The 17,621-nt window shown below is 34.8% G+C and overlaps 1 protein-coding gene across 2 annotated transcripts; it reads left to right on the plus strand.

The window, feature by feature from the left end:
* The first annotated feature begins 10,621 nt into the window (after positions 1-10,621).
* Positions 10,622-14,321, plus strand: LOC132164083 (tRNA-splicing ligase (DUF239)). Of its 2 annotated transcripts, none has more exons than XM_059574500.2 (7): positions 10,622-11,207; positions 11,963-12,049; positions 12,142-12,399; positions 12,514-12,678; positions 12,762-12,815; positions 12,926-13,072; positions 13,634-14,321. In XM_059574500.2, the coding sequence occupies exons 1-7, from the start codon at positions 11,031-11,033 to the stop codon at positions 14,009-14,011; spliced, it is 1,266 nt and encodes a 421-aa protein (XP_059430483.1). In that variant the 5' UTR covers positions 10,622-11,030; the 3' UTR covers positions 14,012-14,321. The 2 variants fall into 2 exon arrangements, with proteins under 2 accessions (XP_059430483.1, XP_059430484.1); XM_059574501.2 differs by having other exon boundaries at positions 11,117-11,207; positions 11,917-12,049.
* The last annotated feature ends 3,300 nt before the right edge of the window (positions 14,322-17,621 follow it).

Genomic DNA, 17,621 nt, shown 5'->3' on the forward strand with positions numbered 1-17,621 from the left:
TTGATACTGTGAATGACTATTACCATGGTTGCTTTTTTAGATTTCAGTTGACATACTTTTTTCTTTTTGTAATTTGTGGGTGAATAATTTATAGTTCATGTGCACTTGAGAATTTCCTTTTAATAGTTCAGTATGATTGCTAAAATACCAAAAACCCAAAATTACCATTCCATTTAACACAAGATGATTTTTGCATCCTTCTATGAGAAAATGCAGGGTTTCATGACAGTTAGAGTGCAACCTCTAGTCAAGAAATTTACTGTGTCACAGGAGCTTTTGCAAGCTTTCCTTCAATGCTGTGTTCCTCTACTTTGTTTTCTTCTACCTTCTGAAATTGCTGTGTGCAGTTGATATTGGTAGGGGGCTGGCACCTTATGAGATCTCCTGGGCACCCGTTGCCTGTATATGGCTTGTCAAATTCCTTTCTCCAGGAGAAGTAAATGACAATTATTGAAGGTAGATTGGTAGGAAAGAAAGATGTGTAGTTCAGCTAGGAATCAGCTAGTGGTAGGTGGCAGAGAATATCGGCTTGCATTGTGGTGGTGGAGAATAAAACATATGCAGATTCCAAACTGGAGTGATGATGCTGTCCTTTAGTATTTTCTATATGATGAGATGCCTTGACGATAAAGAATTGTTTGCATTATTTGAAAGCATTAGATTAGTTCATAACAACCCGATGCTTTGTGATTGACAAAACTGAAAAGGGCTTTGAGTAAGAACACAAAAAGGTTTATGTGATGATTTTTTTGTTTTGATTCATCCCCCCATCATTATGTTTTGCAATATTTCAAGCTTTGATTGGAATTGGCTGTTTGGAACTAGCAATCAAAGCAGAAAATGGCTGGGGGGTGAGAATTTTCCCGCAGCATGACAGCATCAACTCAGAATCTTTAACTTGTGATATATATGTAGCATTTTCTGCTGTGTTATGTCCACTGAGAGATCTTTTAGGAGATGCTGCCCATTTTCTAAAGCTAATACACCTATAAAATGACCCTCACACTGGTGGTGGTGGTGGTGGTGGTGGTTTGGCCATTATTCTATTTCAATGGTTATGGCAGCTGCGCCATGCTGGCTACTTTTATATAGTTTCGTGACATTCTAATTCCTTGTGGAACGACTTGGATTTGCTTAGAATATTATCACACCGACGCAAAAGGTGAACATTATCGGCAAGCGTTTGGTTCCCACAGTTGTCTTCCTTTGAAAAGGTTCCAAGACTAATACATAGTTTATAAACTTGCCCATGCTCATGACATCCCTGCTCGAATGGCACCAACAACAAAACAACAACTTTCACGTTGCATGTTAGACCCTAAATACAATTTTTTGGCTTCATCCCTGTTACTCAAAAAAGACACTCAAGAGGATAACTTGCTTTTCAGTTTCCTTGGACCAATTTTTACACTCGGGAGGCATTTAAGCCGGATGGACCTTCTCTTTTGTTACACTTCTCACTTCAGCACTAAAAAGCAACTAATTTGTAAAAACTTGAATACAATTGTAGCTTTGTTTGATCACTCTTTTTTTCTTTTTTTTTTTTTTCTTTTCAAAACAATACTATTAACAAACGTATAACATAAATCCGTCAAAATTACTTTCATCTTTATGTCACGAACATTTTTTCCAAAAAACAAAAACACCCTTTAAGAAGCATGAACAAATAGGGCCAATATATCTCAACGGAAGCTTCATTCTTTTTGCAAGAGAAGATACTTTTATTTTTTTTAATGACGAGCAACCCCTTCAAGGCAAGGCCACTTTATGTACACATTTATGTTTGGTAAAAGTTGGACCAGTGCAAAGCACTTTGCACCCAAGAGAATTCGAACTTTAGACTAGATGAAAATTTCACCAAGACCAAAGCTTTTACCACTTGAACCAACCCCTTGAAGTTCAAGAGAAGGTATTAGATATTAGTTCTATTATAAGATAGCTCTTTGTTTTGTACTATGTGTATTTGTCTTTGTTATTTATTTTATATTCTTAAGACAAATACATTAACAAATAACCGAAAACACAAAATATTTTCTAAATAATAAAACAAAAAACAATTTTCAACCATATATCACATCAAAACATATTCTTTCATGTCAAAATAAAAAAACACCCTTCAAAACAGATTAGCAAACTACTCCTTTATGCTATACAGTTCACAGGCCATTGACTGGAGGTGTGAAGACCTGGACTTTAGATATGGAAGATTGTTGTTGTGGACTAATTATTTCAAATAGTAACTGGGAGTGCTGGCACTACACCAATCACGGGACATGTGTCTCCTGCTACACATGGGGTCTTCTATTGTCCAATCAAAAGGCAACTTGCGGTGCCCGTGGAGGGCTAAGCAGTAGCATTTTGATAGGAATCCATAGTACAATTATGGGAGGGGAAAAAGAACATGGTGTCCATGGATGGCTGAGTGGGTAGCTGTTTTAATAATAATAATCATACAGCACAATTATGGGATGGAAAAGGAGGGAAAAGGGATGGTTCCAGCCCCATCTGGTGACTATATCAAATGTGAAAAGGATGTGATAGAAAAGTAATCAGATATACACCTCTTTCTTCCTTTGTTTACAACATAATGATAATTGACTAATGGCTTTTCTTCCCCAACTTTCCAGCTTTTCACTTGGTGGGGTATTGGGTGCCAAACCTTTGCTGACTTCTAACTTCCCTCCCTCCCTCCCTGTGTGCTGCCAAGAAAGGTCAAGCCCAGAATTAAGACCCTCTTTGTCTGCTTCAAACAGTGAGGGTAATATGATTATGAAAGACTAACTGTTCAATTATACTGGATTCCTAACTCATGCAAATGGGTAGCCTATGTGAGTGAGAGCTACATGGACAAATCCTGCCTAATCCCACATGTGTTTCAACAGTTTAGACCCCATTTGCTTGAATAGCTTGAATAGATAAGACCCGTTTACTTACCCCGTTCGAACCTACCCCGTTTACTTACCCTCCCTTTTTTTTTTTCTTTTTTTTTTTCCTTTTTTTCCTTAAAAGGATAAAGTTTTATTCTAAATTTGATTGAAGAAATTTCGTGTGAAAATCACGTGTTCTACAAAAAAAATATTGGTTTAATAGATTGAGTTGAATGAAAACTTTGTTATTTTTCGAATTGTAATTATTTCCATCTATCTGAATTCTAAGTGTCTACTACTATAAGTTTTTGTGTTTATCAAGTGAAAGATCATAATTTTGTTGGATTATGGTATTCTGAATTTCTGAGATATACCATTAGGCATGATTGGAAATGATCATTTTAAAGATTATTATGTACATATATTCACTTTCAAAAAGTTTAGCAATGTAAGTTTCTGTTGCATCACGTACAAATTTGTTTGATTATAGTGTGATCATATAGTTCGCTACTAGCTACTTTGTCTTATTTTTAGGGGCGGAGCTAGAATTTTCTAAAGGTTAGGGGGGTGCTAGTCCCCCCCCCCCCCCAAAGTCTCAATGTAGGTTCGCCCTTACTTATCTTCCAAAGATTAGATGTCTAAGACTAATCTATTATTTGGAGTGGAAAAACAAAATTAAATAAATAAATAACCTTATCTGTATCTTCTAGATACGTAAGCATAATAAACTCTTTAGGGGAGAATTGGATTAACTTTTGACAACATGATTAATTAAGTTTACATTAACTTATTTGACTATTTTAGCACTTGATTAGATACGTAAAACTAGCCGTGAATCACTAGAACTAGCTCCTTAATTTTGGTCTACACTTTCCACTCCACATTCCAAGGAAGATATTACATATTTATAACTATAGAGTAACGCTAGAAACACATTTTTATCTCATACTATCTCATAATTGAAATTAAAACACAAAATATTTAAAATTATTTTCATATTTATGTCGCATCACAATAAAAAGAGAAAGAATAAAAAAGTCTTAAAATGTTTTGTCAAACGAAATTGCTTTGTCCATTTGTAAGAACTTTCTTTTTGCTGGGCCATTTAACAAGAACCATTCCCACCAAAATTTGGTCCCAACTCCAAGTAGGCCACAACAAAGTCATTTATTTATTTTATTATTTTTCTTTTTCTGGTGTCCAAATGTGTCTCAGAGCTATATCCAGCTGATTGAACAGCTAATAATTGATTTTTGTATTGATCTGAAGATGGAGCTAATGGTGCAGATTCCTCACCGACAATGGCAGCCATCAATTTTATGTTGGTAGAGAGCTTTCTAGATGGAGAAGGAAATGACCCAAAATTTGTATTCATGTTTTTCTCTTATATCTCTCATCTGGGTTAGATCAAATTCCAAGAAATATTAAGCCAACAGGTTTCAAAAGAAGAAAGTGATGATTTGTGAGAACTATGATATAAATTTGCTAAAAGCATAGCCAAAAAAGCCCTAGACCCCCTCGTCCCACAACAAAGAAAAGTTTCTTTTGATTGAAAACTTTGAGTTTATTAGTGAGCTTTGCTGATTTTAAGAAAAAGATTAACAAGGAGGGATGATTGATTAGTTCTCTTTTTGGTGATGGAATCAAAAGAAGTAGTCTTTTGCAATTGAGGTTCAACATGAACGGAATCATAATTTTTTTTATCAGAGTAGCCAAACCATCAATGAGGCGTCAATGCCCGGCGCGCACGGGGTTCGCCCCAACACAACCCTTATCTTTTTATTTGTAGGGTGGAGGATCCTTTCACAAAATGTATCACAAGAAGAACCATTTTGATAGCTTTCTTCCCTTTGTTTGGAATCTAGGAAATTATATGAGAAAAGCATGAAGCATCGGTCCAACAATAGGAAAAAAATATATAAAAAATTAAACATTGCCGAAATCTTGAAGAAAAAGTCTCCTTTGGCTTCAAAGTAAGCAAATATAAGAAAACAAATCTAAAAAAAGTGGCACATAAGTGGAATGTGATAAGAACAATCACTACTAGTTGGATGTTGATGCCTAGCAAATCAAGGGTCCATTCTATTCCATTTTCACAAGACTAATAGTCTACTCAACAAAGACAAAGGCATAAAGTTTTCAATTTAGTTAATTAATTTTACTGCATACGATATCAATTGACTATGCACCAAAATTCAATAAGAAAAAAAACGAAGAAGAAAAGAAAGTGACAGAGGAAAGTGTAGAATGCTTAATAAGAAGGGAAGTTGATGCCTGTCCTTTTTAACTAAAAGCATTTCTATGTTTTCATTATCATATCTTTTGTTTTCTTCAATCTCCATTTATTTTTTACTTTTTTGCCAAAAAAAAAAACAAAAAAAAATGAATACAAATAGTAGGAAGAGTAAAACACAAGTACGCTCTTAAATAACCAGACAGTCGAACACGATTCGCCACTCTCACGAATCGCCACTCTCCTTGTAAACTATTTAGTCTTAAATATTTAAGATTATCATCAAAGATTCTATTCCAATATGCCAACTTTGACATGGCTTTCCAAAAATAAATAAACTTTGACATGATGAGTGATTACCATATTAATGTCTCAAGTCAATTTTAGGTATTTTTCAAATAGATTATTTGATCATTTTAAAATAATATTAAAATAAAATAAAAATATAAGAGGAAGAAATAGGCCGACGTCATTGGTGGAGGGGATTGAGGCGACCACCAGAGACAGTGGGTAATGGATTTCCCCTCCCCCGAAAGAGAGAGAGAGGGTGGGTGAGTGGGATCCGCCACTTGTGATAAATTTGTTATTTTATTTTGGGATATATTTATAATTTTATATGATTTTTTTTTTTTTTTTTCCCAGGCCACCAAAAGTGAACATCCACAGAAATACAAAGAAAAAAAAAAAAAAACAAAAACAAAAGCCAAAAAATCACAAAAATAAAAATACAAAGCGAGGTTGCTAGAGAGCAACGCAAGAAGGCAATGGGCACGGACGGAGCCGAAGAGCCCGTGGAAAAAGCGCGAGTCGACGTGGATCTGATGAGAGACAGTAAATCGGGCTAAGATCAATCTGATCCAAGAGTCAAGCCTGAATTGGAAAATGACTCTGCGAATCTGAGCTCGGAAAAACCAACAAAAAACAGAGAAATGATTAATTTAATATTAACCTAATACTAAGGCAATATTATGATATTTTCTCACTTAAAAAAAAAAATGCACACATGTTGATAGAATAGTCCTGGCACAAAATGCAAGCTTGGATTTTGGTGGACAAGAAAGTCATGACACACTCTGACAAAACAGACCAATCAGCACACACCACTCAGATTCACAACCCCCATGTGCCATTCACCCAAACATACACAGCCACACACGTACACGTACACGCACACACGAGTCACGACATTTTGAATCTCATTATTACTCTTTTAACCCCAACCCTTCCTCCATGCAATACAACACATCCATTTCATATGACGGATATGAGTATTAGATTTTACCCAAAACTTCACTTTACCTTTTTTTAATGAATTATGGTACTCATTATTCAATTTTTATTCTCGACATTATTTTTAAAATTATTGTTAGATAAAAATTAGTAATGATTTATTTCAAATTCAATAATAATTTTAAAAAGTTACATTAATTTTGAAAGAATAATAACACATGCTTGTCGAGAGTTGTACATGAATGACACATATGAAAGATATAGATGGTGGAAATCGCAAACACTCCCTCAATCAGAGTATCCAGTCTCATCAAAGTATCAGCAAAACTCAAAGCAGGCCAAGCGGCTGATATTAGTAGAATTAATGATTCTCATTTCATCATCAAGGGTAGTGGTTCAATAGCTCAAGAAAGTTTTCAAGTAGTCGAATCTCCTCAATAGATAATCTCCACATATGTCTTATTAGTATTAGTCACCTTGGATTTTCATTGATGTCTTGGTGGGATTGAGTTAGATTATGGCTCAGTCGGACTTGAGAGAGCGCCTGCGGTTCCCACCATCTAGGCCCTTCCTGTGTGGCTCCCAACGGATAGATGCTACTATGGTCATGCTCAAGTAGGATAACCATAATTAATCTCCCTAACTTACCTTTTTTCAGAAGAAAAAAAAAGGGGGGGGGGGGGGGGAACTTCACTCTGGCTCTCTAAACTTTCACCCAATTTTACAAACCCCTAAACTTTAAAATATCTCATTTTGAACCCTTGAACTTTCAATTAGAATAATTTCATTAATTTTAGCCGTTAAAAGTACAAAAAAAATCAAAATATCATTGATTTTTATTTATTTTTAAATAAAAAAATCATTTTGAAAGATAAAATTTTATACAAAAGTTAGAAGCATAAACATTATATAATGTTTAAAACGTCATATATATTCTCATTTCAAAAGCCGAACTTTGATCTTAATGCATGTCTTATGTCTAACTATTTTTAGATTTTTTTAAAAATGACTACCACAACTATGATTCTCAACAATTGAGTTGAAATGGAAAGAATACTATTTACCTACATTCACAGAGACCAGAGAGACAGAGAGGTATGGCCAGAGCTATTTTGAATCTAATTATGACTCTTTAACCCCACCCCCACCATTGGATTCTTTTTCATCTTTTACTGTTGACCAACTTTTAATATTTTCATTTTTTACCACCTCCCTCGTCATCCGCGCCGACTGGTTTATAAACAGTGCCGCCCACTGGCGCGTTCTGGACGACTGGCCTTACACGTGTACGGTGACTGATGCAGCCCCACGGGTTGTCAAATACACTTTGCGTCAATATTTGCTCTCCTCGTGGGGGGGGATATTATGCTATGCTATGCTATGCTATGCTATTCGGCCGAGCGGGTGACGGACATGACGCCGTTAAGACAACATGACGAGGACGCTGGCCTTGCCTTTTTTATCGGGATGAACAATTTCTATTTGCCCCTTAATCCTGCTGAAATCACAAAACACCCCATTTTGTAAAAATTTATTTATTTTTACTTTTTACACCACGTGACTATCACAGTGACTATAATCATTTAATCATAGATGGGTTCTTTTTTCTTCCAAGGAAAATTACATTACATGGATCCTTCTCACTGTCAAAGTAATAAGAAGATCTAACCAACAAAAAAAAGAAAAAGATATTGCTACTATAATATAAAATTAACGTGACAATTTTTGATATAATTTACGAATTTAGTACGAAATTAAATAGTTAAGATTGAGGATACGATCCGAATATGACATGCGACATAATAGTTGACATTTTTTGACATGACCTAAAAACCGAACACGAATTTAATACAAAATTAAAGAATTAGGGTTGTGGAGTTTGACTCATTTACTTAAATGTGTTGGGCTATAGTTAACTTATATAGTCTTCTGCCTATATTTTGATACAATATAAACCCAACAGACGAATACGAATGGTCACTCTTATAGAACGGCTATTTTTGGCTTTTTTTTTTTTAATTTTTTGTTATTTTATCTTTTTTATTATTTATTTTCTAAGCCTTTATATTCATATTATTTCCACCCACACTGACATATTTCGATGTTATGGGAAATTGTGCCCTTACAATATTGAGTAAAATAAACAATAATGTGTTCGACCAACCGTTGTTCAGAGTATCTTTAATATGTTTTATTGTCAGATTTCATGAAATGCAGTCGATTAAAAAATCATATCATTTTCAATTCTTCGATTATTATACAATGTTGATTGAATAATAAAAAAAATAGTAATGGGATTGGAACAAAAGAATCTTTGTCTTGAATATCAAAAGAACATGATCGTGGATGAGACGCCACGCTGTAAATGATTCCTCTGAGTGAGGTCAATAATAATATAATTTGGTTTGTGAGGGTCTCTCATTGGATTCCATCAAATGGTGGTTAAAGTATGCAATTATTACAGGGGGGGAAATTTAAATTTGATCAAATATTGAATGATGATTGATGAACCACCTCCAATTCCTCCATCAACGAACAACGATGGTGAATCATGAAACACCTTTGCATCAAAGGTTTTAACAACAAATTATTATCTTCAAATTTCAAAGATAAATTGCATGAACTGAACGGTAATGAAAGTTAATTCCTGTGTAAAACTACAGGAATAGTTACATGGGATTTTAAGGACAACAAATATTAAATTAAAGTACATTACTTTAAAAGTTGAAACTATCCATTATGATAATATATATATATTTTTTATATTCCATAATAATATATTTATACTATAAATAAATATTTAGAAGTTGTTTTAAAATTTGGGTTTAAACTTTGTTCGGATCATATATATATATATATATATATATATATATATATATATTAAAGAATTTAATATCTTAGCTCGAGTCAGGATCGGCCCAATATATTTTGGGACTTTAAGCGAAACTTTTAAGTGGGGCTTTATTTTTTATTTTTTAACATTTACATATTAATTAAATTATATTTATTTTAATATTTTTATTATATTTTTATTTAAAAATAATTCTTCTCGCTTTTTGTCATCTTTTCAATTGATAATATGGATAATTCATTTAATCTCTCTTGTGACAATATTGTTGATCTTAAGTATGATTTTATCAATTTTAATTTTGAAAAACTTATTTCTGTAGAAACAACTGTAACAATATTGTTAATAAAATTCTATAAGTGATACATGCACAATACACTTAGAAAAGAATTAAGTCTTTTTATACAATTTAATATGTTAGTTGGAGCACTTTCTTCTATTTGTAAAATTTCTTTTAAAATTTTTAATTATGAAAATAAATCTAAACCATCAATATCATAATAGATATCATGTTTTAGGAAACTTTCTAGATTAAAACATTTGTTTTTGCAAATTATCATTGTCTTGTGATTTTAATTTCTTAAAAGTAAATAAAAAACCAAAAATGTTTTCTTTGTTCTTAATTGTGAAATTATTTTCAAAAATCAAATAAAAAATAACAATGAAAGTGATTGATTGAGTTTTTGATAACTAACATTTTTTTTTTTATTGCTGATCAACTATGGAAGGATTGAAATAACTTATAAGACATAAAAAGAGAAAAATGGAAATTTATAAATAGAGGAGTTTGTAATTGAATATAATATTTTTTCAAACTTTCCATCTTCTAGCATTTATTTATTTGTTTTTCCCATTTGATTTTAGGGTTGAATATTTGATTATGATTTGATTTCTATATTTATTGTTATCGATTTTTTAAGCTTTATTTATTTTGGAATGTTGGAGAATCAAATGATATTAAGGCATTTTTTTTTTAAAATTAAGTAGGTGCCTTAATTAAAGTGTATATATTAAAGGCAAATATGTATTTAATTTTATTTTTATTATGGAAATTATTTTATTAAGATTCATTAATTGGAACTTTATTAAATTGGAGGCCTTTTTAAATTATTTATTTACTATGATTAGAAGACCTTAATTAAAGAATATGATCAGTAATAATGACTTAAAAAGTAAGGTAAATTTGAATTAAAAAAGTAAAAAAGTAAAAGTAAATTCATGCACAACAACAGTCCAATTTGAAATGGGAAGGACAAGATGGGAAACCCAAGACACGTCCATGTAGGGCCATTGCTAAACCCGTTTCCCCACCATCCATGTACACGGCACACCACTTTCCACTTTCCCACAACTCTTTTTATATTCCCTTTTTACCCCTCGTGCAAAACAAGAATAAAAAAGAAAAAAGCTTCAGGGAAAGAGAGAGAGAGAGAGAGAGGTGGGCATTCTTGATGAGAGAAAAAGTAGGGGGAAAATGACAAGAAAGAGAGAGAAAGTAGCGGGTGAGAAATTGGGAAAATGGGGCAGAATTTTTAATGGGAAAGTTAAGTTCGAGAGAAAATGACATTTTATAGAGACTAGAGAGAGAGAGAGAAAGCAATTGAATTTTTAGAGAGTGAGGTGGGCACTGGGCACTGGATTTTTATTGGATTTTTGTGGGAACACGGAGCGTCCCACTGCCAAAGTTTGTGTCTTTGAGGTGTGGTGGGGGTGCGTAGGATAAGCAGGAGCTTGTTGGCTTTAAGGTTCATGGTGTATAGGCTGCTTCAGCTCTAAACCTGCATTGGGATAGTTGTGTAGTGAAAGAGAGAGAGAGAGAGAGAGAGAGAGCTAGTAGTTGTGGTTCCAGGAGATGGCTGGTGCGCAGTTTAGCAGTAGAGGGAGGACAAGGAGAGTATTAGCTGTGCTTTTCTGCTTATGGGGACTGATCTCGCTGTCTTGCGCCGCTAGGATGAGTGTCTCCCGGCAGAGGCTTGAGGTCCAGAAGCACTTGAAGCGCTTGAACAAGCCCGCCTCGAAAAGCATTAAGGTCCACCTTCTCTTTTTTACTTTACTCTCTCTCTCTCTTTCTCGGAACTTTTCCCGTATTTTTTTGTTCTTTGTCCTCCGTTTGGTTCCTGAGAAAATGAAGGAAAGTGAAGTAAAAAATATCCCTTTCTGGTTGAAAGTTGTGTTCCTGTTGGTTTTGGTTAAATGGGTTTGTTTTCTTTTTGTGCATGTCTTGTGTGGAAAATTTTTATTTTCTTGTGTCTTCAGGAGAACACATGGTGCGTAAATGGAAATGGGTATTCCGGTAGTTTCACTAATTGTTATATGATTTCCACCAAAAACTTTTACCATTTTCGTGAAAATTTGGTTTTTTTAAGCAACAATATAATTTTATGATCATTTCCCTTCCCATTCTCTCTCTCTCTGCAATGATTTCCCATTCATGTAGTTTTCGAACTTGGCGCAATAGAGAAAATCACCCAAATAAATAAAGGAGAAATATTCAAGATGTGTTTTTTTTTATAGTGCTTTTACACATTGTATCTACAACCTGTTACTAAAAAGAACATAGATGCTACTGGGTGATTGAGACAAAGTTATTTTTCGGATTTCTTCTTTCTATTCTTTTGCTTATTTTGAAAACGTCCAGTTTTATCATAGTAATTTCGTATTGTGGGAAAATTATGTGTATTAGAAATGTTTCTTTTTTCTTTTATATGGGTATGATATTGGAAATGTTTGAATTACAGTGCAAGATGTCTCATGTTACCTTGATGATTTTTAATGGTTGAGCAGAGCTCAGATGGGGACACGATCGATTGTGTTGATATTTCTCAACAGCCAGCTTTTGATCACCCTTTCCTTAAAGACCACAAAATTCAGGTCCATATAACTCACCATTGTATCTCTATATTGTCGTAGTTCTCTTATTGTCTAAATTGCTTCTAAACTTATTGGTCTGGTTGCTTTATCAGATGAGGCCTAATTACCACCCAGAAGGGCTCTTTGACGAGAACAAGGCGTCTGCAAAACCCATAGAGAGATCAAGCCCAATCACCCAGCTGTGGCACCAAAATGGTAGGTGTCCTGAAGGCACAATACCCATAAGGAGAACAAAGAAGGATGATGTTCTGAGAGCAAGCTCAGCAAAAAGATATGGAAGGAAGAAGCACAGAAGCATCCCTCAGCCCAGGTCTGCAGATCCCGATCTCATCAATCAGAGTGGCCATCAGGTAATTATAATCATGATTTTTAAAGTTGTAAAGTGGCTTTTCTTACTCATTTCTTCTTTATTTGCTCTAATTTGTTTGTTTCTTCTGTTTGTTTTTGCTTTTGGGGTTGATTAGCATGCAATAGCTTATGTTGAAGGAGATAAATACTATGGAGCGAAAGCAACCATAAATGTATGGGAACCCAAAATACAACAGCCTAATGAGTTCAGCTTGTCTCAGCTTTGGATATTAGGAGGTTCTTTTGGTGAAGATCTCAACAGCATTGAAGCTGGTTGGCAGGTACTATTGTTATTGACCTGGATTGACCAAAAATAATTGATCTGACACAATTGCTAATTATTACTTGTATGTGCATGAAACAGGTTAGCCCAGATCTATATGGTGACAACAACACTAGGCTTTTCACCTACTGGACTGTAAGCTTCCACATTTCAACTCCTCCTTCAGTATTTCTTTAGTGATTTTGATTGGTATTTTAATGGGTTTTCATCACACGCTTCCTTCCTCTCTGTCAATGTATTTTCAGAGTGATGCATACCAAGCCACGGGTTGCTACAACCTCCTCTGCTCAGGCTTTATTCAAGTCAACAGTGAGATAGCCATGGGTGCAAGCATCTCTCCTGTTTCTGCCTATCGTAATTCCCAATACGATATCAGTATACTTGTCTGGAAGGTAAAAGCCAAAGCATCCTTACTAAGAGCCCTAGATAAAGTAAGATAAAATACTGGGGCCCCCCTTCATAATTATATGAATACTGGGGCCCTTCTTCAAAATTATATGATTTAGAGAGGGCGTAAAGGCAAATGGTGCTGATACTGCCAAGGATGGGTGCATGTGAGCATCAATGGAGATTGTCCTTTTCATATGGATTCTTTTCAAATTGATCCTTGGCAAACAGGACAGCCAAATAAGTACCTACATAAGAGGGTCGGGAGTCAGAGACATCATTGTAGTTCTGATGCTAAGAATCTTTTGCCATTTTGTTTTGAACACTCATTGTAATTGATGAAGTTACGGTACCTTTTACTGTTGCTTAAGCAGACTTTGAAAAGTTACACTTACCTGTCACTGCACGTCAAAAAACATTGGTAGAACACTGTAATTCTATTCTAGCTTTTCATTGCCTTAGTTTAGGTAGGGTGGGTTCTCTGATCCACATTTCTTTTTTGTCCTCGTTGGTAATCTTAAAATTGATTACTTTTATCCATTAAATGTGTTTGGGAACTTTTGCAGGATCCAAAAGAGGGGCATTGGTGGATGCAGTTTGGCAATGACTTTGTATTGGGATATTGGCCTTCATTCCTCTTCTCATACTTGGCTGAAAGTGCTTCCATGATTGAGTGGGGTGGAGAAGTGGTAAACTCAGAGGCTGATGGTAAGCACACCTCAACTCAAATGGGCAGTGGTCATTTCCCTGAGGAGGGTTTTGGCAAGTCAAGTTATTTCAGGAATGTCCAAGTTGTTGATGACTCCAACAATCTCAAGGCTCCTAAAGGGATTGGCACCTTCACTGAGCAATCTAACTGCTATGATGTACAAACTGGAAGCAATGGGGATTGGGGCCATTACTTTTACTACGGAGGCCCCGGTAGAAATCCAAATTGCGCATGAAGCAAAACAGCATTTACCCTCTTTATCTTCTTAATGTATCATTCGATCTAGTGTAATGCCCTTTCTCTCTTTTGTATACCTTTTCTTACTGTTAGGTGGGGCTAGTGACAAGTGAAGTAACCTTTCTGTAGTGGGAAGTTTTGACTCTTTTGTTTTTATTAAAAAGATTCTCCATGTAAGTGGTGGGGAGGTGGCCAAAGTTTCTCAAAAGCCTAAAAGAAACAGGCCTTTTATAATCTTCTGTATTCTATTTGTTTGTTTACTCCTCTCTTGGGAGTGGTTTGTTAATGAATGAATGAGTTTCTGGTCTTGATGTTGAGCAAATTGGGATATTCTAATTCCATTTGTGTGGAACGGCTAATTCTTGAAGCAATTTCAAATATGCTTTTTGATGGATGGGGGGGCTTGAAGAATATGAACCGCATGAAAAAGTGTTGCATGTGAGTGGATGTCAGTACTTTCATCTCTGGTGCTATCTTCTTTTGTAAAGACCCCCAGATCCCTTGCTACCACATTTAGTAATAAACAATCTTTTAACCTTTTCCACTCTATGCTTAGATTCCTGCACCATTTGTTGAGAGAAAGGAGGGGGTGGATGTGGATACTTTTTGAGTGGAACCTCTCAATTCCTTTTTGTTTATTTATTTATTTGTAATTCTCAATTCACTTATTAATTGCGTAAAAATATAACAAGAAACAATTATTATGATCAAGTATTTCGTTCCTTTTCATTTCTTCTATTATAAACTTCCATGACATGCATGATAGGTTCTTTGACCAAAAGGGTCTTAAAAGTTCAATGCTAGGATGATTTTAACGTTTTTTTTTTGTGTCATTTTCATCCAACTACCTAATTATGTTGGGGAAGACATGCCACCTAATTTCAAGCGGTGATGATGCTTGTGCTAGGAGAAACTAGCGTACGGTTGTGATCCACCATAGTTGTTGGTTGCACTGTGAAACTTGGTTGTTTCCAGCAATACCTGTTGTTGCAGGAGCATTATTTTAGTGGAATGGGTCATCGTTCGGCATCTTTTCTCTTAAATAAAAGTTTCACTTGCAAAGAGATTTAACTGAGAACTTGAGTAAAATTGTACAAGTTTCTTCACCACTTACCTTTAGAGGAAGATTATTAGTTGTTTGTGTATGATAAAAATGATCACTTCAGTAAAGAACTATGGCAAATGACACTGCTCATGCTTGTGTTGAGTTCGTAAGTCATATAAAAAATTGTCAACCATAAATATTGCGTGTCAGATTCGATTCACGTTGAGACATGAATATAAGACTACATAAATCAATCACAATCACTAATTTCGTATTAAGTTCATATTAAATTTATTAGTTGTGTCAAAAATTAGTTACCCTATCTTAGCTTTCTTTTCATTTGAGAAGCACATGCCGTAAGAATATTAATTAAAGCAATCATTTCAATTAATAACTTAAACTTTAAAATAATAAATGATTTTTTAACACTTTTGAAGCTTTATCTCCCCTATTATTACACTCATGAAGACGTATTCAATTCTCTAGGACCAGCTTTGGAACAAATGACTTCTCAAAGCCCATATAAGTTTGCATTTTGTTATGATAAAATAGTTTTGGGTCCAAATGGCCCTTCTGATTTCTGACTGTCCTTGTAGTTTGTTGTGATGATAGAAGAAGCACCTATTAATTTATACCCAAAAGTGATTATATCATATGGGCTATAAATGTAGCCTTTGACTCATAGACCCTCTCTGTAGAAAACAACCCTTCACTGCTTCACAAGCAAAATACAAACCTGGCCCCTTCATGACATCACTGCCCTTGCCTTCTATAAGAAGAAGGTGTACTACACTACTACTTAGTCTCAAAGGGTTGATGGTTTTATGAAGGAGGGACAATTATGGCTACCAATTATAGCATCATGAAAACAAATTGGATATGCTACTATACTTGGAAACCTACTTTTATTTTGTAGCTTTAGTCTGTTTTTTTTTTTCTTTTACCTACAATTATAGCTTCAGTGTTTATGAAACATAATCCAAAACTTTTTTAAGAACAAGAATTGAAGTTTCTTGCACCCATTAAGAACCTTGTTTCGTACTGAAATGTTTGAGATTCCATGTTAATGATTCTTTGCTCTAATTAATTCATTTGGATTAACTTTGTTGTTTGTATTGAAATTAATATAGTGGTTGTTTCATGCTCTAACAAGTTATAAACAGTCATGTTGATGAAATTGTCATATGTATTTTTTTGAATTGAGTAATGTTACATACTATACTTTTATGCCTAGTGACATAGGAATAGGATGAGGGTATAGTACAAAACATTACTCTTTTAAATGTTGTGATTTCCTTTTGTTTCGTAATTTGTCAGCCACCTTCCTTCACTGAGCGAGTTCTAAAAGGCATGTCCTTTAGGACTATGGTTTTCTTTCCTTTTCTGCATATCATGGCAGGTCATTAACGGGATGGATTCGGATTTCTTGTATAATTCATTTCCGTTCCGGGCACAAGCAAAGGGAGGGGGGTCCCGTGTGTGCTGTGCCTTGTGAGCTCTCGATCTTTGGGCAGGACTTACTAGGCCTTGCTACATTCTAGGTATTCCAGTACCTCAAACAACATATTCCACTTCAGTGTAAAAAAACATTGGATCCTTAAACTCATGCAAGAACATTGATCATGCCTTTATGAAGAGTAGATTTGTGTTTGTGCCAACTTGTGGAGTAGTGCTGCAATTACTTGTTGGTGCTAGTAATCTGATTGTGGAGCTGGGATGTGTGTTTAATGCAATTTACTGCTTTGGTGTAAATCATAATGTATTTAATGTGTATCGGGTCTTCCATGAATACCATGCCACTCCCGGGTTTGGACTCATTTATTGTTGTGTCTCACTATTCCTTAACAAACCATGCAAGTGTTAACAACTTTACCAAGCAGTTGCTACCTTTGTCTCTCCTGCTCTTCGTCTTTCCTCCATACAGGTGCTTCCTATTTGGGTCCTAAAAAATATAAACCTTTAAATAAGGTTTAAAATAGGCATTCATATATGGGATTGAGAAGAAGCACTCATGGTTCCTCCATTCCTTAGTACCCTCGGTATTTTTTATTTTTTTTTAAAGAAATTCGAGTAGGAAATGAGAGAGAGAGCGTGTGAGATTTGGGTTTTGATAATTTCATTTATTTTTGAAATGGATATTCGCAGAAGATCCTCATTAAGGACGACATCTTAAGTACTGCAATACAAGCCAACTAGATCCAGGGTAATTGAGTAGAACATAAATCTAATATGTTATGGCAGGCATCTTGAGCTCTCTCTTTCATTAAGTTATGAGATTACTTAAATCATCTATAAAAATGAAAAATAAGAGAGGGTTTCGATGAAATTTAATTGTCGGAATAAGTGTTCAGTTACCTCGAGATGCAATACCCACTTTTGGGGCAAGTTGACTTCATCGAAGCTCTCTCTCTTTGGCTGGTCAAGAAATTGTAACCGATCCCGATCCTAATCACTAATCTTGATCCTAATCATTAGCTGTTCTGGCAAAGGAGATCACCCTCTCAGTTATGCTACAAAATTGCAAATGACCAAGAGTCGGTTGCAAGTCAATTTATAAACAGAA

Source organism: Corylus avellana, chromosome 8, assembly GCF_965113065.1.
Source record: "Corylus avellana chromosome 8, dhCorAvel1.hap1.2, whole genome shotgun sequence".
In the NCBI taxonomy this organism is placed as follows: domain Eukaryota; kingdom Viridiplantae; phylum Streptophyta; class Magnoliopsida; order Fagales; family Betulaceae; genus Corylus; species Corylus avellana.

What these genes read in the sequence shown, in the direction of transcription:
- LOC132164083 (XM_059574500.2), top strand. Translation starts at nt 11,031, where the DNA reads ATGGCTGGTGCGCAGTTTAGCAGTAGAGGGAGGACAAGGAGAGTATTA. An exon ending in CCGCCTCGAAAAGCATTAAG is followed by an intron (nt 11,208 to 11,962) that starts GTCCACCTTCTC and finishes ATGGTTGAGCAG; the next exon opens with AGCTCAGATGGGGACACGAT. An exon ending in TCAGTATACTTGTCTGGAAG is followed by an intron (nt 13,073 to 13,633) that starts GTAAAAGCCAAA and finishes GAACTTTTGCAG; the next exon opens with GATCCAAAAGAGGGGCATTG.